The sequence below is a fragment of the Pelodiscus sinensis genome, chromosome 1, assembly GCF_049634645.1.
Source record: "Pelodiscus sinensis isolate JC-2024 chromosome 1, ASM4963464v1, whole genome shotgun sequence".
Lineage (NCBI taxonomy): Eukaryota > Metazoa > Chordata > Testudines > Trionychidae > Pelodiscus > Pelodiscus sinensis.
In genome coordinates, this window is record NC_134711.1 from 16,803,025 (window position 1) to 16,823,930 (window position 20,906).

At 41.9% G+C, this 20,906-nt stretch overlaps 1 protein-coding gene across 5 annotated transcripts in view; it reads right to left on the reverse strand.

Moving 5' to 3' along the window:
• Positions 1 to 20,906, reverse strand: part of SEMA3A (semaphorin 3A) — a 446,406-nt gene that overhangs the window by 85,971 nt on the left and 339,529 nt on the right. For all 5 annotated transcript variants that reach the window (XM_006117134.4, XM_075926288.1, XM_006117137.4 and 2 more), the window contains one exon: positions 6,285 to 6,378. In XM_006117134.4, the coding sequence (XP_006117196.2) occupies positions 6,285 to 6,378 (94 nt within the window). The remainder of the gene's footprint in view (positions 1 to 6,284; positions 6,379 to 20,906) is intronic.

Sequence of the window (20,906 nt, forward strand, 5' to 3'; positions counted from 1 at the left end):
ACAGAACAGCATATCATTAATTAACGATTTCTCATTCTTCTGTGTCATTTTCTACTTTTTTTTCAAACAGCAGACAATCACTTAATTATAGTCCTTATTATGTACAGCACATGCAGCAGAGCTTTTAAAAAACAACCACCCTTTTGCTTGTGAAAATGACTTTGATGCTCCTCTTAACCTTTCCTTAACCTTATTCTCATTTTCTTTTCATCCACTCCTAAGCAAGTCAAGATAAATCAATATAAATCAACAATACAAGCTGGGTTTTTTTTATTTCTTAGCTGTCAACAGATGGAAAGGACACTCAAGAATAAAAAGATTCCAATTTAATAATAGACTATTACAATTAAACAAATAGCTCAGCAGCATATCGAGACTGCATTTGCACTACTTTGCATTGTAGCGTCTCTCAGCACTTGAAGATCTCATTCAACACATGAAGAGCAGTAAAACTCCTGAGCTGCAGTCATCTCAGAATGCAATCTAGTTGCTAGGATGTGCCAGCACACCCCGTAACAATTTAATATTACTATGGACTATTCTGATCTAATGGACATTGTCATTGCCAATGGTCATAGATTGGGATGGAATTTCATAGAGAAGCTGAAGAACATACTCTATGTAGAGTTCTGAATGGGGAAAAATTAAGTTTTTGTAAGGTAAAAGGTAAGTGTTTTCTTTCTATTATGGCTACCTCTAAAGTAGAGATGGGTCTCTATGTTTCAAGGAAATAACTAATTGAACCTTTGCTTACAACTTGAACTGATTCACTGAGATATGCAATAGCTCTAACAGAGGTCAATCCAATACCCACTAAAGTCAATGGACATTAGATGAGGTCCTCATTGTGGGCAAGGGTGGAGACTGGGAATGTATGGGTAAGAATTGCAGGATTGAGCCCTCTGTGTTTTAAAATCATTTCTCATTTTTGTACATTTCCATGTCTCCTTGTTCCAGCTAGGATCAGAGGCCCATCACAGTAGAAAGGGGTGTTCTTAATCTACTAGCCAATTACTCCATCATTAGATGGGATTTTCAGGTCTCTCCTCCACATTGGTCTTCTCTCCTGAGCCTCCGGTCTCTCTCTCTCTCTCTCTCTCTTCCTCCTCCTACTGCCTCCCCCCGCCCTCAGTTCTCCTCTGCATCCTGTCTCTCTCACCTTCTGCCTCTCTCTCCATCTCTTTCTTTCTCTTCTCCCAACTCCTGCCTCTCACTCTCTTTCTCTTCTCCTCCTCCTCCTGCCTCTCTCTCTGCTGCATCTCTCTCTGCCCCCCTTCCCCTCCGCCGTGGTGCTCGGCTGAGTGCTGCGCCGCTCAGCAGGGCTGCTACAGAGGAGGGGGGCGGGGCGGTGATGTACACGGCCTGGGGGCAGGGCCGTGTACGTCACCGCCCAGCCCTCTTCCCCTCCCGGCGTGGCGCTCAGCTGGGCCGCAGCAGGGGCGGGGCGGAGACGTACACGGCCAGGGAGCGGGGCGGTGTACATCACTGCCCCACCCCTTTCCCCTTCCACTGTGGCACTCGGCTGAGTGCTGCGCACTCAGCGGGGCCGCTGCGGGGGAGCCCAAACGGCCACTTGAGCCGCTTGCTCCCCTGCTGCAGCCCAGCTGAGCGGCGCAGAACTCAGCCAAGCGCCACGGTGGGAGGGAAAGAGGGGCATGGTGGTGACAACTAGTCACTTACATCTCTACTTCATTCCCCTGCACACAAGGCAAATCTAAGCATTATTTAGACCATCCCTGACCAGTCTGACCTGCTCTTGTCTAACCTACTCTTGTGAGTTTCATAGCAGAAACCCACCCTACCTATCCGTGTTCTTTCTGTGCTGCAATAGTCAAAAACAGTGCTTTTGGAGCAGATTCTCCTAACACTTTCATGCATTAACACACTTACATGAGGGTTGTTTAGCTACCAACATATAGATAAGGAATTATAGCTAAAAATGATTTGGATTCTGCAGGGCCTCGTTGTATCATGTTCACAGTTGGCATCTCCTCAGAGCAGAGTAGCAATAGCTTCCTCTAATGAACATTAAAAAATAATGAATAATGTTTGCATGCGGATGGAGCAATTTAATAATGGTGAAATGTTTCTTTAAAACATTACTGAATTTTATCAGGAAACCCTTTGCCTACTCATAACTAGCTTTTCTTTCAGATGAGACAAAAGAGTGACTCTCTGACGATGAATAGCTATTCAATATCATAGAGCACTTTTGAATATTAATCTTGATGTCCTGCTGAAATTTCAACTTTGGCAGTCACATTCTACTCACCTAAAATTTGCCTTGCTGTTTCTGAGTCAGGAATTTATTCTTTGACTTAGCTCTTTAAAAAGTCACTCTTTAGGGTTTCTGGCAGTATATGAACTGTGTTAGACACCAAAGATGGCTGCATTTTAGTGATGGTTCAGTGATTATTTTCAATATTCACAGATTAAACCCTGCGAATACGTGTGGGTGCAAATTGCAATTCCCGGCCTTAAATAAGGCAGTGGCATTAAAGGAGATATTTCACTGATAGGAAAAAGTAGCAGAAAGAACAGCTGCCTCCTTCTGAAAGGCTTTACTATGAAAGTGGTCCCCAAACTGTGGGGCGGGTTACCCTGAGGTTTGTGTGGAAGAGTATTCAAAAGTCTGTGTTAGGGCCCGGGACAGCCCTTATGGGTGGGTAGGGTGGGAGTGTGCCACTCAGCCTTTCTCTATCTCCAGTTCTGCTCCAGCCCTTTCCTGAGTCCCAGCTGCAGATCTGGCCCCAAGTTTAGATTCCCATTGCCAGCTGCAGCCCCAGTCCCAGCTGTAGCCCTATCCATAGCCCAGGCCTCAGCCCCCTGGCTCCCAGCAAATTGCAATTCCCAGCCTTCCTCCAGCTCTTGGCTTTGCTCCCAATCCCACTTTCAGCCCCTGACTCCCAGCCCCAACCAGGGGCCCCAAACACAGCTCTGCTCCTGACCATGGCTCCCAACTGCATTTAATGGGGGTATGTACAGGTTCAAATATGGATAAAGGGGTGGTCTGACAGAAAAAGTTTTGGGACAATTACACTATGTGCAGAGTAAGCCACTGGTGTAAATCACTGGGTGAATCTAGCCCCCGCCTTGTAAAGCACATAGGGAACTTTTGTAGTAAAAGGTCCTACCTTAATTCTAGCATTATAATGTCGACCAGAACACAATGTGGCAATAAGGAAACCTTAGAGAGGCAAAGATTTCCCTGTGGTTTAAGAAAAGAAGTCAATTTGCAAGTCAGCCTACAGATCTAATTGAAGCCCTATGTCTACACTACAGGGATCAATTGGAAAAAGGTACGCAAATTGTGCTCCGCAATTTGCATAACTTTTTCTGATAGTTTTTTCGGAAGAAACTTTTCCAAAATTTGTCCCCTCTACACTGGGAAGAGGAAGAGGAAGAGGAAAAGAAGAGGAAGAGGAAGAGGAAGAGGAAGAGGAAGAGGAAGAGGAAGAGGAAGATAGGGCTTCTGAAAGAGCACATCTGCTCTTCTGCAAAAAAAAAATAAAAATAAAAATGGAAGAGCAGACGCCTTCCCTGGACGTGGCAGAGTTTTTCTGGGATACCTTCGGAAAAGGCAGAGAAAAAAAATACTGTGGTGGCAAGAATGTGACTAACCTGACAAAGGCAAAGATTTGTTAGAAACATTGAAAATAAAGTCCAACTTGAAACCTGTACTTGAACCCTGAAAATAAAGTTAGAAACATGAAAATAAAGGAAACATAATAATCATATTTGCGCAGGACTAGGTAAAAAAAGGAATGCGAAAGGTTAGATGTTTGACTTTGAGTGGTTGCATACCATGTGCATCGCGTAACACCAGCTTGTCATCATCTTCTTTCTTTATTGAATATTAAAAGAAATAGTTGAGTCAATCCCAGGGGAGCAGCTCCATCACAAATTAAAGTTGCTCTAGGCATTAATTTATATATCAGCCTTTTAGGCACAAATTTCTTTCCTTTTCATTTGGATGTAGTACAGGGTTCAAGCTGGAGCAAGGTATGCGCTTTTTTCTTGTTTACAAAACTGTGAAGCCCCAGGGCAGCTCATCACCTGTCATCGTTCGGACTAACTAAGCACACTAGGGTAGGTATTCTTGTTGTCTTTTATAAGCAACTGCAGTGTGAATGAAGCCTGGCTGTTTAAAGGGTACCAATTACCAATGTCTGAAAAGTAATAGAGAATATAACTCACACACAGGACTAGTTTTTATCTTCTGGGAGGGGGAGGGTTGGAGGAAAAAGAATACTTTTATGAACTTTTGATAGTCCATAAATGCCTCCTTGTTGCTGATATAGCATCAGACCATTGCAGTTACAAACACTGACCTTGATACACAAAGTCCTATGTCCAGGACAGAGTCACTGTAGCAAAAACACAAAGTTTTAACTGTTCAGCTAAGGGGAAAGGGAGACATGGCTTTTTATTTCCTTCTCACACAATACTCCTGTGTTTTGTTGTAAGAACAAGGTAAGAAAAGGAAAGAAAAAGTAGACATTAAGGGAAGCTGAGATTTTCAGTACATTGTAGGAGATTTTGACACACATCTTTCATTAATTTAGTCACTTCTAATTTAATAATAGCTGATTCAATTAAAGATGTTCATCAAAAAGTACATCTACACAGCCACGTTATTTTGGAATAACTGACATTATTCTGAAATAATATACTGTGCGTATACATTACAAGCCTTTATTTCAAAATAACGTTGAGCTGAAGGACTTCCTACTCTGACTCCTGGCAACACTCATTTCATGAGGAGTAAGGGAAGCAGAAGGAAGAGTGTTCTTCCTTAGACTTCCTGCTGTGTAGACAGCACCAAAAGCCGAATTAAGCTACAGTATTTTGACTTAAGCTACGCAATTGACATAGATGAAGTTGTATAGTTTAATTCACGTTTAGCCCTGCTGTACAGATGGACCCTAAATCTCCTAACCTGCCTTGCAAAACTCAGTTGGAATATCTAAGCAGGCTCAATGAAACAATAGTAATTTGAGGACAGAGGGTTTTTTAAAGGTATTTGGGTTTCTAATTCCAGGTGAAATCAGTGAAATAACTTAAATATCTTTAAAACTCTGGCCCTTAGATCCTAACCCTGTGTTTGAAAGTGTGTGGACACCCACACCCTCACCCCAGTGACTTCCTAGGGCCCTCAATAACTTCAGTGGGGCTCTGTATGAGTCTGTTAGGAACTGGGAAAGAGGCAGATCCTAGTGGGCAGAACAGGGTATCACGACAGAGAATGGAATTGTGTTTTAGAGATGGGTTGCCAGAGCAGAGTTGAACAAGAGTGAGGAACAGGAATTTAAGGTAAGGATTAGAGTCAGGCCAACACGTGGAGTCAAAAATCAATCAGAAGTCAGAGGTGATGGTCCAGGCCATGGATAGTAGCCATTGGTCAGGAGCAAGGTAAAAGGGCAGGAACAGGAGAGCGGTAAGGGTTAGGCATGGAGCAGGAGCAAGATGGAAGCTAGGAGTGAGAAGCAGCTCAGGATGCAAGAACAGATAAGAATTTCAGGAGGCAAGTAAGAGCAGGGGCCAATGTGGCAGCAGGAGGTTGGCACAGTTGTGTAGACAGTCTAGCTGGCTTCCTCCTGGCTCAAGTTGAATATGGGTGCTAATCAAGCCACTGCAAGCATTGGTTGGTCTGAGAAAATGTCCTCTGGAGCTTGGCTTCCAGGTTTAGCAAAATTCAACTTTATCCACCTCTGTGGGTGCTGATGAGTGAGAGTCTGTTCTCCAGGCACCCCACAATCCCAGATTCTAGCTCTGCATGCTAGTATCCCTAGACAGCTTTCGGATAAGGGTCTTAGGGTTTGTATGTGTAAATTCCTGATTATCCCTTGCTCCCACTGACTTCAGCTGAAATGAAGAGTGTGCAATACGTTGCCATCTCAAATTCCTTAGTGGGAAAACAAGCAAAATAGCTGATATTTGAGGCATGCTTTAAATAGTAATCTGCCAAATAATCAACTTGGAAGGATTGTAACATAGAACCACCCCCCTTCCAAAAAAAAAAAAAAAAAAAAAAAAAACACCAAGCCTGCCACCACTGAGAAATAGTATGAAAGGCAAAACGTAGCAAACTTAATTATTTGGGCATAAGTTTTTTGCCTACAAAGTTTATGCCCAAATAAATCTGTTAGTTTTTAAGGTGCCACGAGACTCTTCATTGTTTTTGTGACTGAAGACTAATATTGCTACCCCTCTGATACTTGTAGCAAACTTGTGGTTCTCTGTGGAGAAAATAGGTCTCATTCATTTTCCACTACCATACATACCTATTAAAAGTGACGCTGTCAGCAATTTGGGATCATAGGGGCTTTTCCCACGTCCATTTTCAAAATGTGACTCTTCCAATTTAAAAATGTTGTCCTGTCAAGGAAAAGAAAAAGCAATACAATTATCTGACAAACCAAACACTAATATTGAGTTTGATTCAATGCAATGTTGTATCCAAGATAACTCCAGAGGGTCAGATACCTCTGAAAGGGCAAATAGGTGCAAACTGGCATGCACCAAGGAAATCAATGAAGCCAAAATTATGTGCACCAGCTAAGAATCAGGCCCAGCTTGTTTGTCTTACAACTCAACTGACATTGCTGAACATCAGTCAAAAATCACCCAGGTAACTCGTGAGCTCCAGTCTAATCCTCCTATATTTATAATAACACTGCATTGCTTTCAGCACAAGTTACCCTGAGAAAGGACTGAGTAAAGATCTTGGTATTTGGACTTCTGTTTTTGAAAGGAAAAAAAAAGGGGAAGCATGTTTCCTTGATCATGATTGCCACATTTCCCAAGAAGAAACCATCGCATGAATTGCAATATTACATCCTGCTCCAGCTAACTTGGGCTTTTCATGACCAGCATTTTCCTTATCCACAAACTCAGTTCATTCACATTATTAGTAGTCATTCCCTTTCAGTACTTTTCAATACATTACTTTTGAGTTTGGTGAGCTGGGGGAACAGCAAGATGAGATATAAATGAGATCAAATAAAACCTCAGCCAACTCTAAACAAATCAGGTGCAATAAATACAAAACAATTGGACTTTAGTACATCTAATTATTTTTCATTGGCTCAGGGCCATATCTGCCAATCAAAATAAGCACAAAGATTCTAGTTTATGCCCTGTGGGTAAAATACACATCTCCCATGAAAGAAACATAATATATTCTAGGGATAGATTTCCTTATCTCCTGTACATGGCATGGACTATAATTATAGAAGCTTGCTGTAACACCTTTTTTCTCCCTTCCCCTCCCACTGCATTTATAGTCGGGGACCCATTGTGTTAGGTGTTGTACACATAGAAAGAAACGATCCTGTATCTTAGGCCTAACATAATATTAATAGTTTAAAGAAACTAAAGCACATGATACTTTTATTTCAGTCACAACAATCTGCCTCCATATTTTTTTCTCATCTTCCTATTCCTGTCCTCTTCATTCACTCCATGTCATTTACCTGGTCACCTCCTGACTCTATACTTTCTATTATTCTATCTTCCTATGTCTAAGTGTCCTCTCTGATCTCATGCACCATGATCTCTCTTTCTTCTTCAGTGTGTCCTTTTATGTTTAGTTTTCAAACTATGATCTTCAGTCTACCGCTCCAAATCTGTTTCCTGACTTTGCTCCCTCAAATCATTAACTGTAGCATATTAACTTAAAGGAAAAGAGAAAACTTGGTCTGAATTTTAGCTGTCCACCCCAAGTCTAATTCTTGCATTATATATTAAAGGAATAAGCAAATGACATTATTAGTACTGGACAATAGTAACAGAAAATTGGCACTAATGCTATAAACCAGTTTTTAATAAAATTTTATTATATATATAGATTTTCCTGGCATTCTTTCATTAATGTAATTAATTGCTCAACCTGTACCCTGATAATATTACAAAGTTAGTGTCATAACAGATTTAATATCATCCCAGTGTAATCTAGTGTGCCATTATGAGACAAATAAGAAACAGATGTGAAGAATTATTCGATACATGAAGGCTGCGATTTTAAACTGCACTACAGTGGTTTGATGACTCTGTGATTCCATTAGGAATGGTTTACGACAGAGTGTAATATCTGACCAATGGATGTAGATGACCGGCTCTTGGCTTTTTGGGAATAACCCTGTTGAAATAAGAATAAGGGAAAAATCCCATCATGTGTTCATGTTGCAGATTAAATACTATGAAAAGATGTTAATGAAGTTCCTAAATCTATCAGCGAGTAATAATAATAAATGTATAATTGTTAGGTGACCCATAAAGGTGTATTGTTAGTCTGAAGACTTCTGGAAGCATGTTCCACTGGATGCCTAACTTATTACAAGTAGTAGAATTTAGAGTAAACCTCATCCCTTAGAATACAAACAAGTAATAAACAGAGCAAATTATTAAGAAGATCTTGTGCACACACTTAAATAAGAGTAAGAAGGTATAAGAAGGACTCTTACTAGAAATAAGCACTAGGTTATGTGCTTCTGTAAATTGTAGTGTTTAGGCCCAGATTCTGCTCTCAAAGGAGCTAGTCAATAGGAGATTGTAATCATCATACGTGGTCTGATGGCAGAATTTAGCCCTTAAAAGCGTCAACAAAAATGCACCCTTGAATATTTATAAGAATGCTGGACATATATCGAAAATGGAAATTCAATTCAAATAATAAATAAAGGTGAGAAGCTTTGGGCAAGAGAGTATGCAAATTATTTGCCCTTGGAAAAATGCTTGAATGTATAATTTGGAAGCTTCCTGGGCTTTATAATTTGAATGTAAAGCATCATACCGCAGTGAGTCAGCAAATCTCCTATCCATTAATAGCAAGAAGAGCATAGTGGGTTCACAATATGCTCACTCTAAACATTGTTTGATATCTATTATATAATCAAAGACTAAAATTCATGAAAAAGTAGGCCTAGCACCTAGGCTTGCTGTAAACTGAAATTTTGTAAAAGAACAAATATAAATAATTTCAAAGAAAGATTATTGTAACCAGGCTGCCAATAGAATTGCTATGTGAATTATAAAAGTCTTTAGGTTTCATTTCCTATCGAAGCTCCATATACAGTAATTCAAATTAATACTAATGTAAAAGAGGGAAGCCTGAGACACAGAAGGCACAGAGTTTAGTCCTACTTATATTTTCCCACTGACTTCAGCTGAATCAGGACTGGGTCTTTGGCTTCTACACCTGAGTTTGCCACAGATTTTGAGATTATCATTTAGGCCAAACTTTTCAAAACTGGGTTCATACAGCTAGGCACTTAGAGCCAGGTTTTCAAAGCTATTAGGTCTCTAACAATGCAGGTTAGAGTTTAGTAACTCTCATTAATTTTAATGGGCATTACGTGTCTAATCTGCTAGGGTACCTTTGAAAATCCCACTAGGCATCTTACTGCTTCTATAAGTGGCTAAATTGCTTTGAAAATCTGGCTCTTAAACTTTGATAGAATTTGAGCAATTAACTCTCCTGGGCTCCTTTTGAAGACCCTAATCATAATTCATGATGTGATTTTTAGGCTCTGTAGATTTAAATGGGAATCTAAAATCAGGACAATTTACTTAGGGCTGAATTTTAGAGAGCCAATTTTGAAAAGTTTGACTTCAATTTATTGGTGGCTCAGATTCACCTGGTTAGACTCAAAACAACTCCTGGGTTGTTGGAGTCTGAATGATTTAATAGTTTCAAGGGATTTAAGATCTACAGAATAATGGTGCTGTTCTATACAAATGAAAATTATGATTGAATACATGTGATTCAAATGAATTGTTCACAAACAGTTGCCTTTACTAACTTGCTATTCATTATTTATTATGTGTGGTTTGTCATACAAATCACATAGTATGCTTCTGTACTCTGATTGGATGAAAATGCTTTTAAAACTGTTTGTCAAAGTCAATTAACAAATATTATTTTTCACACATAAATATCTTTGATTGAATGGTAATACTGGTGTTCCTTGGAAGAATAGGCACTCCCTGAATCTCTGTGCAACTTAAGTAAATAAAGAAGGACAAAGGCATAATCAAACTGAATAATTGTTTGAAATAAGAATAAATATTTGCTAACATTTGTTTTTGCAATCTTTGACAAGCTTTAGTTGGCAGACTGATCTGAGCGTTTTTCTGATAATAGTTGTAGATTGGTATGTAAACCTCGCTCACTCAACCTGTTCTATAACTGCCTAAATCCTGACTGTATTAAAGTCACGAATAACTACTAATTTTTTTAAAAAAAACTATAGAAATCCCCTACAATTTCTTTGTCCCATTTTCTCTGTAGAAGATGATCTAGCAAACGTAGAGTGAAAAAAATGTGCACAACATGAATGTCATGTTAACCTTGATTGATTAGCAAAGACACCAAAAAATCCCATCTCAGTGACATACCAGAGATTAGATACCATCTAGAATATTGAACAGTTCTCAGGGACACTGAGAATTCAAATGCCTTTGAATAGCAACATTCTGCGGTGTCAAGTATAATATATCATCCACATCACTGTCTAGCTCACACAGGATGACCTCTGGAAACATAAGCGCTATACAATGATTTGTCTGTTTTAGATCAGCTATTAAGTACACAGCATATGCAAGTAATAGGAAACACTCTCCTAAAACCAATTCATACAATTGAACTATACAATTTAAAAGTCTGAGATCTTTAAGTGATTCCCTCTCCAGCCTTCTTATTTTCCATAATACATTTAGAACAGGAATAATGGATTCCAATTGCTTTAGCAGATTCTACTATTATGTTAAATAAATTATTGGGGATACTTTATTACGTGATTGTGTTAGTTTTCTATGGTTATTTTTAGCAATCAAGACCACTGCTTTCCCCCTTTGTCTTCTGGATTTCCTGTATGTTATTAGATTGTGATGAGGTCAGCCATCAGAGGAAATAACAGCAGTGTTAACTCCTAGACCCAGTGTTTTATGAATTACTGAACATCAGTGATGTAATGGTAATAAATCTTGCCTAGTCTCAGTCTTGTCCCATTGTAAATAACTGGAATTAACAAAGGTGTTGTTATAAGCAAGAGACTTTCTGATGAGAAAGAAAATTGTATTTGAGGGAATGTTTCTAAAATTCGCTTCTACAGGTTGAACCTCCAGTCCAGCACCCTCAGGACCTGACTGGTGCTGAACTGGAGATTTTGCCGAACCAAGGGGGAGGGGGAGGAGTGTCAATATTATCTAGGAGCATTGCCAACACTTCCACTGCTTGCTGGGCTCTTAGAAGACATTTAGGGGTAAATTAGAGCTAAATAACAGCACAGAACACTGAGAGCCAGGACTGGTGGCTATAAACAAACTTTATGGGAAACTTGGCCACATCCACTGTAAGTGGACATCCAGAGAACTAAAATCATGCTGGACCATGGATGCTACCAGACCAGAGAGTGCTGGACTAAAGAGGTTCAACCTGTATGATTAGGGTTCAGTTTAGCAAAAATAAGATTTGGCAGTTATGCTGGAATTTTCAGGACTGATTTGAACCATATTGAATGTATCCTGGGCATGTGTACATTCACACACACTTTCAAATGTTGCTAGTCAAATCCATTGAAGAGCTCTGATTTTCAGAAAGTTCTTAGTACCCTCTAAAATCAGCCCCTCCTACAGTGTGCCTATCTGAGCACTGGGGTCTGAAACATTGATTCCTGGATTTTAACCCTTGTTCTGACACTGATTTCCGGTGAGACCTTGGGCAAGTCTCTTAATCATTTTGAGTCTCAGGCTATAGCTACACTACACTGTTCTTCTGGAAATAGCCACGCAAATGGCAAATTGCAATCTGCTTAGCTTTTTCTGCTTCTTTCTTTTCAGACAAGGCTCTTCCGACATTTGGTCTGTCTACTGGACCAAATGTTGAAAAAAAAAACCTTTCGGAACATCCCTTCTTCCTTGTAAAATGAGGTTTACAGGGATGCCAAAAAAGCACGTCTGCTCCTCTGAAAAAAATTTCAGAAGAGCAAACACATTCCCTGGACACGGCAGAGTTTTTCCAGGTACCTCTGATATCCTGGAAAAACTCTGTAGTGTAGACATAACCTCAGAGTCATCAGCTGCAAAATGAGAATGACGCTACTTCCTTTAATGGCCATTGAGAAAATCAACTATTTGAAAGGGCTGGCATACAACGTACTAGTGGAAGATTATCACAACTTAAAGTTTGAAGATTTTGGAATGATAGCTTATCTTCAGTTTTCATTCTCTGCAGTGATTTCTCACATGAAACCACCCCATTATATCATGGTCTAGTTTTTCCTTTCTTTATAATGGAAAAATAATGTCCCCAACACATTAATAACTAGTATCGCGGAAGAGAAAAATATCTTTGAAAAGATTAATTCTATTGGGCTCATGGAGACATAAGTAGTGGTAGACATAATTATAACATCTCTCTGTGACAAGCTACAATTACTTCTCACAGTGGAATTTTTAAGAACAATGCAGTTTTCTAATGCTGATTGGAATTTTTGCAATAATAAATGTAAAGAACAGCTCTTTTTCTCAGTGAAACCAAAATGTTAAGGACACAGAAATAGATGTATTTTAGTATACTTGATTCAATGTGATCAGAAACAAAGTTGACATTAAAAGAGTACTTTTCTATTAAGTTTCTCACTGGCATTTCCCTTATTCTCAGCTTCCCCATAAACAAAAGGTCATTGAGGCTGGAAAAAATATGTAATACACTTTCTCTACATATCTATATACACGCATAGACATAAAGCAATCCACAACATCAGTGAATCAGATCAGTATTGGACTAGAAAATTCTCTTTGCTGATAGGTAAAGATGCCACATTTTAGAAATGGAAACACTCCTATGCATTTCATGAGTTTTAGATCAGGTCCCCACAAGCCCCTGTTTCAGCTAAAAAAAGCATGGTAGCTAAATCCAATTATTTTATTAAAAAGTTCTTCAACACTGAGATAGTTTTCTATTAAGGTCTGTGGGTTTCCAGAGTAACTTGAACTCTTTAATATTTGTATAGATCACAAATTATTTGAACCCTATCAAATTCTATAGAACCTAACTTTATTCATTGTGGGGTGTATACACCTTAGCTCAAATGAGTTACGCAACTTGAGTTATGCAAATTGCATAGCTTATTTCAAGTTCATTTCAAAATAGCTTTTTTTGTAATTTGGCACTGTGTACATAGCACCAAATTTCAAAATAGACCGCCATTCCGAAATGTTCCTCAATTCTCGTGGAAAGAGGTTTACAGGGATGTTGGACTAGCGAGCCCATTATATTTTGAAATAACGGGCTTGTTTCAGAGATGCGGAATAGCTATTTTGGGATAGGGGAAATATCCCAAACAGTGCTGCATTGTAGATGTACCCTATTACAACCTGATTTCAAAGCCCATTAAGTCAATGGAAAGCAGTGGCATAGCCAGAAAGGCCCATGACTTTGGGTGGGTGGGCAAGAATGGGGAGAGGAGTGGTACAGGATGGGTGGAGGGGATAAGCCCTGACTCCACTCCCTGGTAAGAGTGGAGTGGGGTACGTCCCAGTCCCCCTCCCTGGACCTGCTTGCCAGCCAGAGTGCCATGATGGAGCTAGGTGAGCCCCAGTGCTCTCGCTTGGATCCCCAGAAGGAGCACTGGGCAGGCTGGTGGGTGGAGTGGGGGGTGAGCCTGGATACAAAGTGGGTGGGCCCGCCCAATCAGGCCCACCCATGGCTACGTCACTGATGGAAAGATTTCCATCAAGTCCGGTGGGCTATGGATAAACCTCTTACCTAGCCCTTTGCCATATTTATATATATAAACATTGGGTCTCTGATGGTGAGGAAGAACAACTGTCTGGATATATAGTCATTTGGAAGGGTAAATTTCAGGTCTTGCAATTTACAAGGCTTTCACTTACTGGCATGCCACTCCTGAATCTGCACCCATGACAAAATGCTCCTGCTTTTTGTCCTCATTACATCTAATGGTAATGAACAGAGAAAAAGAAACAGCATCTGTGTTCCTATTTCACACTTTATCTTTTTAAAATCTCACCTTGAGTGTCTGCAGAGGCCACAAGTTATAATTGTTTAGTTCTAGTTAGCTGTTGAAAGATCTATTTACAATTAATATACAGGCTGAACCTCCTGAATCCGGGACTCTGGTCCAGCAAAATCCATGGCCCGGAAGGAAGGACCACGTATGTTGCTGGACAAGAGAGCCTTGGAGGTGAGAAGCACGAGTCAGCTGGGAGTCTCACGGGTGCTGGGAAACCCCAGCTGGACTGGCAGAGGTTGGTCATGCAGTGGGTGGTGAGTCCAGCCATGGTGAGTCCCAAGCTAAGGAGCCCCTGCAGCAGCTGAAAGGAATTCCTAGTCCTGGCTGGGAATCCCGGCGACAGTGGGGCTGGGGTGGGCTGGGAGGAATTCCCAGCCGTGAACCACGGTGGCAGCTGAGCCAGTGGCAGATGAGGGCAATCCTCAGCTGGGAACCTCAGTGGAAGCAAGGCCAGTGGCGACTGGAGGGGGATCCCCAGTGGAAGTGGGACCAGCAGTGGCTGGGGGCGTTCTCTAGTGGAAGCAGGAGCAGGGGCGACCGGAGAGGGGGTATGTCTACACTACCCCGCTAGTTCGAACTAGCGGGGTAATGTATGCATACCGCACTTGCTAATGAAGCCCGGGATTTGAATTTCCCGGGCTTCATTAGCATAAGCGGGGAGCCGCCATTTTTAAATCCCCGCTGCTTCGAACCCCGTGTAGCGCGGCTACACGGGGCTCGAACTAGGTAGTTCGGACTAGGGTGCCTATTCCGAACTACCGGTACACCTCGTTTCACGAGGAGTACCGGTAGTTCGGAATAGGACCCTAGTCCGAACTACCTAGTTCGAGCCCCGTGTAGCCGCGCTACACGGGGTTCGAAGCAGCGGGGATTTAAAAATGGCGGCTCCCCGCTTATGCTAATGAAGCCCGGGAAATTCAAATCCCGGGCTTCATTAGCAAGTGCGGTATGCATACATTACCCCGCTAGTTCGAACTAGCGGGGTAGTGTAGACATACCCAGGGATACTTGGTGGAAGTAGTGGCTGGGGAGAATCCCCAGTGGAAGTGGGGCAGGTGGCGGCCAGAAGGAATCGCCAGCCCCAGTTTGGAACTGCAGCGGCAGTGGGGCCAGCAGGAAGCCTCGGCCCAGCTGGGAACTGCAGTTGAGAGGGGCCAGCAGCAGCTGGGGAATCCCATTCCAAGAAGGCTGATCCTGGGAGCTCTGGCATGGGGCCAGCAGCAGGGAGGGAAGCCCAGGGATGCCCACAGCCTAGAGAGGAGCCTTGACCTCCCCTGGTCTGGGAAACGCAATGGTTCAGGACTACTGAGGTCCCAAGGGTGCTGGACCAGAGAGATCCAACCTACATATATGACACAGCTACAAATTAACAGTTCCAGGACTTCAAATACTAAGAACCTCAGTCTTCACCTCAAATCCAGCCAAGGGAATTGCATAAATGTAACCGAAGGAAGAATTTGGTCTTCTGTTCATGCAAACAGTATGGGTATCTGAACAGCCTGCTTGCTATTTGTATAGTTCCATCTAAATGCCAGATAAAAAATAGGGGATTGTTCCAAAGTCCTCCTTCTCTTAGCTTTACAAATACCTTATTTGTTAACTATAAACTCACTGTTAGGTACAACAACTAGTTTTCTCCTGTTCAGCTGGGAACAAATTGTGCCATTTGATTTATTTAACCAAGTCTGTTTGGAACATCTGTGAGGTTATCCTGCTAAGGATTCTATCACCTCAGATGCAAACAGCACGAGGTGACTGTACTGTGAGAGGAACTTTCTCAATTCTGCCGTTATCCTTTCTTTACATTGAAACTTTACTAACCTCCAGTTGGATATGGATAAGAAATCAATAAAGAGTAAGACACAAATGTTGGGAACACATTGTCTAAAAACGTCTTTGCACTAGAAAAGGATTTCTCGTTGACAGGAAAGAACTTACTAAGAATTGATGTGTGGAATCAATGAACATTCATCTGCAATGGTTCTGGAACTCACATGTAAGCAAGGGTATGTCTACACTTCCACCCTAGTTCAAACTAGGGTGGTTAATGTAGTCATTCGAAGTTGCAAATGAAGCCCTGGATTTAAATATCCCGGGCTTCATTTGCATCTTGCCGGGCGCCACCATTTTTAAATCCCCGGTAGTTTGGACTCCATGCCCGCGGCGACACGCGGCACGGAGTAGGTAGTTTGAATTAGGCTTTCTAATTCGAACTACCGTTACTCCTCGTGGAAAGCCTAATTCGAACTACCTACTCCATGCCACGTGTAGCCGCGGGCACGGAGTCCGAACTACCGGGGATTTAAAAATGGCGGCGCCCGGCAAGATGCAAATGAAGCCCGGGATATTTAAATCCTGGGCTTCATTTGCAACTTTGAATGACTACATTAACCACCCTAGTTCGAACTAGGGTGGCAGTGTAGACATACCCCAAGAGGGTAAAAGGGAGGCAAAGTTAACTGGCCCCATATTGCATATTCAGAGATCCAAGAGATGCACAGTGTGGGAATGAAACACATGTTCCTCTTTTTGTTTTTGTTTTTACTTGCCTGTTTCAAAATTAACATTTACAACTGAAGTCTGAAAAATAAAACCCCATCTGTCTTTTTGACACTAGGTGTGTTTATAGTGGCAGGAAAGTCAAATTGCAGGGATTGATGTGTATATCCTTAGCTAAGCATCTTCTCCAAAGCCCCCAAAAATCAATAGGAGCTGTTCCATTGATTTCTATGTCCATGAATGAGATCTGGAAAGACTGACGGGAGTCAGTAAGACATATTTGTCAAACACGATCTGGTTTGCTGTCTCTTTGAACTCTCCTTTTAACCTAGGTTGATGAATTCATCAACCCTCTTCACAATATTCACCTTCATGTGCACTGGGGGGATATGGTGTCCCTGGTTGGTGGTTCTGGATTTTTGTCTTCTTATCTAAAACATTCAACACCACAGTGCAGATGGTGTCTTGGGAGACGTTAGAGGATACAGCTGAAATCCTCTGACTTCTCCACAAGTAAGGTGGCAGCGGCAGCAGCAGCAGCAGCTTAGTTTTGATTAGTGACCATTTCTTTACCAACCATGATTCTTATGTGTGAAGCAGCATCTCCTGAAATCCATTCAGTATTATGACAGAATATTGATGAGGCAAGAAAGCATGACTACTGAACACTTGCAATTGTTTAGAAACATGGCAAAAGCCAGAAAGCAATGTGCACTTTCACAATGGTACTGAATAGATATTGCTGCTTCCTGCAGAAAATTGCAAAAACATAGTAAAAAAATTTTTTTAAAGTATGGATGCAAAAATATCTTCGCACTAACAACAAAGTTCAGGATCTATCAAACTTGTGGATTCTTGTATTGCTTCTGGGGTCAAAAACTCGGACATTTTTTCAAGCAGACTTGGAACAATTAGAGACATTCCATATCCACTTTCAGCACCAACTCAGTGGTTTGACTTTATGCAAAGTGCCATCATTATGCAGACATCCGGCCTTCCTTAAATCACTTGTTAAATTGAAAAGCGGTGTTGCCAACTCTTGACTATGTCTCCAAAATGAATAAAAACAGCCCAGAGCACTGTATTTTCAAACTCCCTAGTGATCTGCAAAAGGGTTACACACCCAGATCAATGTTTCTCCTACTATTTTCATCCATGTGTGGAACAATTTTTTTATGCATGTCTGAGTGTGTACCACCAGTAGAAACAAAAAACTTAGCTGTGGGCTCTCTGCTAATCAGCTGGGTGGCATTTGAATCTCTCCTGAGTGAATGCACAAGTGCATAGCTTACAGGAAACACCGACCCAAGATTCTATCTGGCTCTGCCTCCAGGGCCACTCTGTACATTTGTAGATTTTCAGGATTCAGCCATTACTTGGAACTTCACTACAAAAATGCTGAAGTAGTTCCATTAACCATGGTCACCCAGTGCTGGTGGAGTGGTCCTCAGTAGACAATGTGTAACGATGATGTTTTTGCTTACAGATGGATTGGATTATACTTTCATAGACATTAATTTTTTTAAAAGTTGTACATTTGCATTAAAATGTTTTACCTGATATTATTACAGCAAACCCCCAGACCATTGAAATAGACTACAATAAAAAAATTACTGACTTACACTTTGGGCATTTGACAACTTTGCTCACAGCTAGCTTCACTGTTTCTCCTTGGTAGAGAGTTACAGGCAATCCTGCAAGCACACTATTCCAGCACCGTATATAGGAAATGTTATCCTCATTTATTTTTACAGATCAGGGAAATGAGATTATGTGACTTGGCCGACATCACACAGGAAGCGTGAGGCAGAGCTAAGATTTTTATGCCATATATCCCAAATCCTACGTTTGTGGCTTAACCACAATGCTTCCTTCTCAAATCTCACTGACGTAAATGACAACTCAATCCACTGGACACCTCTGAACATAGACAAATTGTGCCTGCAGGAAGGGGGTGCAGGGAGGGCCACCCAGAGCAACAGGGAGGAATATGAGAAGATACTCTATTTAACAATTACAGTTTTGATGGAGGCATAGGGAGCAGTACACATCCCAAATGCCACCACAATTCACCTATGCTTCTGAAGAGACACCTGACACATGCAGGGCTAAACATGATTTGCAGGGATTACCTTGAGAGATAGAGAGCGAATCAGTTTCCATGTCTATTCAGCTTTTGTTTTTCTTTCTGAGACTACCAACACACATGCCAGTTGCATCCACAAAGTACTGAATGTCCATCAGATGATTAACATTCAGTCACTATTGACCACAGTTGAATTTAAACCAGCAAAATGGAAGCAAAAATCTTCCTTACCAATTTCCTGTCACAGAGAGTGCCTATTGCCATTGTATTTTTTTGAAAAGCAGAAGTTACAAATGGCCATTTGTAGGACTCAAAATGGAGATGGCACATCTGGTCTGTGTCTAGACTGTGTCTGCTTTTGCAGAAAAACTTGCCAGCTGTCTACACTGGCTGCTTGAATTTCTGCAAGAACGCTGACTTCCTACTGTAAGAAATCAGTGCTTCTTGCGGAAATACTATGCTGATCCCGTTCGGGCAAAAGCCCTCTTGCGCAAATCATTTGCGCAAGAGGGCTAGTGTAGACAGCACAGTACTGTTTTGCGCAAAAAAGCCCTGATGGCTAAAATGGCGATTGGGGCTTTTTTGCGCAAAAGCACATCTAGATTGGCACGGACACTTTTCTGCAAAAAGTGCTTTTGCAAAAAAGCATCCATGCCAATCTAGACGCTCTTTTCCACAAATGCTTTGCACGGAAAACTTTTCCGTGCAAAGCATTTGTGGAAAATCATGCCAGTCTCGACGTAGCCCTTGTGACTCAGAGAGAGGGAAGTTTTGAAATTATTGCCATGGGCATTTGTGACTCAGATTTATTTAGTGGAGATTCACAGAACAAGTTGAATTTCACTAGTCCGACACTCTGGGGATCTGAACCAGAAAGTTTGCTGAAATACAAGTGGTCAGCATTGTCCAACAGCATTACCAACACTTCCACTGCTTAGTGGGCTCTTGGATGACATTTAGCCTAGGTCTACACTAGACCAGGCAGGTCGACTTAAGGAACGCCATCCAGCTACGCAAAATAACTGGATTCAGCTTACCTTAAGCTGAGCTGCCGCAGGGTCTACATTGTAGGAGGCCAACTGGAGCACACAGTCCCCCCGGCTTCTCTTACTCCTCACAGAATGAGTACAGGATGCCAGCAGGTGCTGCCTGCAGTGTTAGATTTGGGGGTCTACATTAGACTTACTAAATTGAACACTAGAAGATCAACCTCTGGAGGGTCAATCTTCTCCATAGTGAAGACATGACCTTAGGGGGACATTAGAGCTAAGTAACAGCACAGAACACTGAAAGCTAGGTGGCTGTAAACAAACTGCAGGAAACTTGGCCACACCAAAATCATGCCAAACCACAGATGTTGCTGGATCAGAGAGTTCTGGACTAGAGAGGTTCAACCTGTACTGCACTACACCAGTGTTCCCTCTAAGATTTTCCATCCATGAGCGGAGTGAGTTTTGTCTTGTGCACCAATATTGAGGTCACATGTTCTTGTTCGGATGTGTGCCACCACTGACACCATGACATTAACTCTCAAACATGCATCTACTAGCAGACTCACCGGCATTGCCCAGGTTCATCAGGGCAGGGGACTCTGGTGGTCTGGGGGGTGCAGGACTCAGATCATGGCCATGGGAATGTGGGGGGAGGTGAAGGAGGCTGGGGGAAGAGCGGTGAGAGTGAGGTTTGGGGATCAGGAAGGGCTGAACCTGGGGTTTTCAATCTAGCACAGGTCTTTTCTCCCCCCTGCCTCCCCCGCACCATCCCAACTGCCAGAGGCCTTTTTCCTCTCCCCGCCCGCACATCTGGCACTGTGGCCAAGAGCTGGGAGGGGGGAAAAGTGTTTGGGGCAGCAGTGTGCTGGCAGGCAAGATGTCTACTATCTTAGTGGTACTGCAGCCCCCAGTGGACACTCTTCAGGATAGCTCTCCCCTGCTGGCTCACTATCCCCAGTGGCCCCTCTCATATCACATCCCTCTGAACAGCAGCTGCTCAATTTGCATGTTATGGAAAATAGTCTTTTCCTCAGGATTCTGGTTGTCCCGGCATAACCAAATCCTGACCTTGCTTTAAATTAGGATAAGAGGAAGCTTCATACCAAATTGGTAGCACTGGCTCTTACTGTTTAGGAGGAGTTCTTGAACAAATAAACTCATAGACAGACAGACTGACTCTACGGGTACGGCTAGACTACACACTTCTTTCGAAAGAGATCATCTTGACAGCCACAACTTTTTCAAAAAAACAATCCGCTTTTTCGAAAGAAAGCATCCAGGCAATCTGTT